This window comes from Mirounga leonina, unplaced genomic scaffold (genome assembly GCF_011800145.1).
Source record: "Mirounga leonina isolate KUSES-001 unplaced genomic scaffold, KU_Mleo_1.0 Mir_125, whole genome shotgun sequence".
In the NCBI taxonomy this organism is placed as follows: Eukaryota; Metazoa; Chordata; class Mammalia; order Carnivora; family Phocidae; genus Mirounga; species Mirounga leonina.
The window spans coordinates 68,881,971-68,886,881 of NW_023270305.1; the positions used below are offsets into that span (position 1 = coordinate 68,881,971).

Here is a 4,911-nt window from a genome sequence, read left to right on the forward strand (position 1 = left end):
GCTTAACGACTGAGCCACCCAGGCGCCCCAGGATGTGCCCACTTTTTGACACATCCGGGCCTGTGCTTAGCCCCTTCTCCTCCTCCCAGGGTCTGGCCACACTGACCTGGAGAGGCCCCCCAGGCTCATGGCTCCCGGAGCCCCTGACACACAGCCTGCCTTTCCGGCCCCAAGGGCAGCCCTTCCAGGTCCTGCGCATTTCCTTTTCTCCCTACACTTTGTTCTCCAGCCTCAGAGGCCTGTCCCCACCACAGCCCTGCATGCCAACCATTATCTTGCTGGAATCCTGACTCCCTCACCTCCCTCCCGCCCGAAACACACAAACCCCTGAGCAGGCACTGTCCACCTTCAGCCTTCTTGATCCTTGGTTCCTCAACAGCCTGGGAGCCTCCCCAGCTGTTGCCCTGCCCCTCCAGGTGCTTGCCCTAGCTTTGCCCAAAGGTCCTCAGTTCTTAAAGACTTTGCCTCCAGTCCAGGCTGCCATCAGGAGTTTGGATCCTCCCAGCCAGTGACAACTGAATGATTTCCAGCTGAGTGTGCCCGGACCTCTCCAAAGCCACATGTCTGGGTCTGAATTCCCTTCCACACAGGCTCCAGAGTCCCAGCCACCCAGGTCAGCAGACTTATCATAGCCCCAACTGCCTTCCTCCCAGGGCCCCACCCCATCACCGTTCACCCTACTTCCTCTCTCCCCATTCCCATCCATTCTCCATAATGCAGCCTAAGTGATCTCTGAAACACAGCGGGAAACACATCACTACCCACTTAAAATTCTCCCAACTCAACCCTGTGTTCAAGAGGTCTCTCGTGACCCAACTCCGGTTCACATCTTGGCTGCACCTCCTGCTATGTCGACCCCCAACCCCCACTCCCCAGTGCCGAGAATTCCAGTTCTAGTCGGCCACCAGAATATCTGTCATACCCACCTTCACATGTGTGGTCACCCATGACGCCCCCCCCCAAATCTCCTAATTCTCCTAGGTTCAAAGATAAGGATACCTGTGGGGAGCCTTTCCTGACCCCCAGGTTAAATGAGGTGCCAGTATTCCAGGCCCCTCCACAGCCACTTCACAGCATGGGAAATACTAGAAGCCATGAGGATACATGTCCAGGTGAGCAGCGCTGCCCCATCACCTCCACGTATCCAGTGTCTGGCGAGGGCCCGGTAGAGCAAGAATCTCCCAGTGCTGGGTGCCCTGATGAGCTTTACTTGCCCACACCACCGGCGTGGCAGTGCTCAGGCTATACACCTCTGTCAAGGCCACCTGCCTTTTCCCCTTCTCGCCCATGGAACGCTTGAACGGGAGCCAAGAGGCCCCCACACGGGCATGAATTGGGCAGAAGAGAGCAAGGGATTCCCCCTGCATCCCACCCACACCAACCCAAGATTCACGAGCCCCCCTGAACGAGGGTTCTGTATGTGGCAGAGGTCTGGGGCTTTCTGCCTTCCAGATGACCCCCTTTGACCTGACTACCGTTCCCCGTGCTCACTATTAATCAGAGCACACAGGGTGCTCCAGGAGACACGCTGTGATGGAGTGTGCTCGATCCTGATGGGAATGTGCTAAAGTCTTAGAGGACAACCCCCCAAAATTGCTGCCAACCCCACAGAATGAAGACCCCACGATGGACCTCTTCCCACACTCACCGCTTCTCCTGTAGTAAGTAATCCAAGCTATTGACGTAGCTCTCTGAGGCCCCAAAGGTGAACTGGAGAAACAGGACGTGAGAATGGGGGACAGAGAGAAAGACAGATAGAGGGGGGGAGAAGAATAAAATTAATCTAAATTAAGCCCTTTATTTATCTAGTTTATGTTTCTGAATAGGCAATACCCTCACATGATTAAAAACTCCGGAAGTATAAAGGCATGCGGTAAGCTGTCTCCCCGCACCTGCATCCCCAGCCACCCAGGGCCCTCCTCACAGGTGTTCACTCCTCTGTGTGCTTTCGGAGACATTTTATCCACAGACAAGCAAACAGTCATACATCACAGACTCCCCCCCAACCATAACGCATATGGTAGCAAACTATGAACCCTATTCTACCCTTGGCTCTGTTCAATTAATAGTGTGTCTTGAGGGTCATTCCATATCAATACTAAAAAGATAAGTTAAAAAAAAAACACTTTCAGGGTACTCTAATGTAGGACTAGAACATAATGTATTAATTCCCTAGTGGTAGGCATTTAGATTATTGACAATCTTGGGCTATTATAAATAATTAAGACCAGGGATGCCTGGGTGGCTCAGTTGGTTAAGCGTCTGCCTTCGGCTCAGGTCATGATCCTAGGGTCCTGGGATTGAGTCCCACATTGGGCTCCTTGCTCAGCAGGAAGCCTGCTTCTCCCCCTGCTTGTGTGCTGTCTCTCTGACGAATAAATAAGGTCTTAAAAAAAAAAAAAAAGACTTCCCACAAGAAGAAAAAACTTCTACTTAAAAAGGAAACCAAACAAAACAAATAATTAAGCCCTATTCTCAAAATAAATTTCCTGGATCCATGGGCCCCTAAGTGTTCCCAGTCTACCTAGCAAGAGCTGTTTATTCCCACCCAGCTTAAAGTTCATCATTGACGTTTCCATTTAGACATTCCGATCCACTGGACCAGAGTCAGCCCGAGTCTTAGTGCCTGGCCTAACTTAGACCCAGGCACCAAGGTCCCCCTTTCCCCAAGGGGATAACCTCAACCAAGGCACAAAAGCCTTGAAGGCTCCCATGCAGAAGCAGCATCAAATTTGGCACCACCCAAGCCATCTGTTAGCAGAGGTTAGCAGCAGAAATAAGGGGAGAGATGCACCCCAGCCACAAGGGTCCAAGGGCTGGGGAGAGGTGGGGGGTATGCGGTTGAGGAGGGATAGTTAGGGGGAGGCGGCCAATGAAGGGCAGTTGGGGTACGGCCAAGGAAGAGTGGCCAAAAAGGGAGTGGCCAGGGGGTGACTGAGGAGGGGCAGCAAGGAGAGGAGGCTGGGGGCGCCGCTGGCTTACCAAGCTGTGGCTGTCCACCACTGGAGCTGCAGCCTTCTGGCTCGGGCCTGCCATGTTCCAGAACGGCTCCTCCAGTGAGGCCAGACTCCCCTGGGGGTCTGAGTCCTGGGGCTCCTGCTCTAACTCCTCAGGCAGCTGGTGGGCCCATGTCCTCAGGGCCTGTGGCCCTGCCACACCCACCCACCTCGGGGCTCGGGCCCCCCTGCCGGCCGGCGGTACCCTCAGGTTCAGGAACTCAACAGGTGGCGGGCTCCAGTCAGTGGGGAACAGGTCCCTGGCTGCATGCACCTTGGGCTTCTTTGACAATGTAGGAGTTGGAGCTGAGGCAGGACTGCGGCAGCGCCGGGTGGGGTGGAGGAGCCCCTCGTGCAGGGGATGGTCGAAGCAGCTGCCCTTCAGGCTGGGCGACAGGAGGGGCGCCACTTCCGCTTCCTGGGCCCCTATGGATAGGACAGAGTATTGTGGTACCCCCACTCACCCACCACCATCCCGGCCACTGTGCCATGCTGGGTGAGGAGAGGGGACAACTCCAGATTGATGTGGGCAGGGGAATGCGAGGGGAATCCCTCAACCGTGGGTTGTCCGCTCCCTCATGGCCTCAGGCCTCAGAACAGCTCTACCTGTGCAGGTGAGAGACACCTACCTTCGTTCTGAGGAAGGGCTGACGCAGTCTTCTCAGGCCCGGCCATCTGCAAACCGCTGGACTTTCTGTCCTGGAAGGAACTGTCTGTCAGGTGACGTGAGCCGCCAGAAGAAAGCTAAATGCTCTGAAGTTCTAGGTTCCCTATGGAAGAGGGCCTGGGCCCACTGGTGCCCAGGAGGGAAATCCCCCTCCAGCTCTACCTTAAGGACCAAGCACGTGCACCATGAAGACCAAGTTGCTGAGGTGAAAGGGGCTCAATGTGACCTCTCATTTCAAGGATGTGATAGGCAAGTGTATGGACATCAACTTTTTTTTTTTTAAACTTTTATAAAATCAAAACTAGCACAGCTCAACAGAAAAGATGTGTTCTGAGATGACATTCTGCATGTCTCGCTTGCTCGGTGTCACCCCTATAAAGACTGTTTGCTCACAAGGGGTAGGCCAGGGCTCTCTAGTCCCTGTCATTTTCCCAGAATCAGCACAGACCTGGCACACAGTAGGGTTTGATGCATTTCTGTTGAATGAATGAATGATTTAAAGAGATACCCAGGGCTGACCCAAGAAGCTTTCTCCAGCGTTAGGAACTGTCGGTCTACACCTGAGATGGATCATGCCTCACACACAGACATCTCTCATCATTGCAGGCTTAGGATCAGATAAACTGAAACGTACGTGAAAGGCTGATATCTGAATGAGCTACTTTCCAAAGGAAACAACCATTTACAAAAAACACAAACACTAACTCAACAAGTGTTCAAACCCAACCAAAATGGAAGACATTCAAATCAATATGCCTATGAAGTATTCTTTAATCATAATGAAATCATTAAAAAATTAAAAATTTATGATAAATGTTGATATGGCTGTGAGGAAATACATTTCTGCTGGTACTCTAAAATGGCTTATTCTTGGGGCACCTGGGTGGCTCAATCATTAAGCGTCTGCCTTCAGCTCAGGTCATGATCCCAGGGTCCTGGGATCGAGCCCCGCATCGGGCTCCCTGCTCGGCGGAAGCCTACTTCTCCCTCTCCCATTCCCCCTGCTTGTGTTCCTTCTCTCACTGTCTCTGTCAAATAAATAAATAAAATCTTTAAAAAAAAATAAAATGGCTTATTCTTTTTAGAGAGCACGCTATCAATATACAAATAACTGCAAAATGTTCATACCTGGGATTAGGGAATCCCAGAAACCTGTCCCTCCACAAAAGCAATAATTAAGCTAACAAAACCTGTCAGAACCAACATTTACAGAACTCTGAAATTTAACAAGAAAGTAACAACAAGCAG

General features: G+C 52.0%; 1 protein-coding gene across 1 annotated transcript in view; it reads right to left on the minus strand.

The window, feature by feature from the left end:
* Positions 1 to 4,375, minus strand: part of FAM178B (family with sequence similarity 178 member B) — an 89,297-nt gene extending 84,922 nt beyond the window's left edge. Inside the window, exons 1-3 of the mRNA XM_035001715.1 lie at positions 3,626 to 4,375; positions 2,983 to 3,422; positions 1,649 to 1,710 (exon numbers count right to left, since the gene is read on the minus strand). Coding sequence (XP_034857606.1) covers positions 1,649 to 1,710; positions 2,983 to 3,422; positions 3,626 to 3,671 — 548 coding nt within the window. The 5' untranslated portion in view covers positions 3,672 to 4,375. The remainder of the gene's footprint in view (positions 1 to 1,648; positions 1,711 to 2,982; positions 3,423 to 3,625) is intronic.
* Between the last annotated feature and the right edge of the window lie 536 nt (positions 4,376 to 4,911).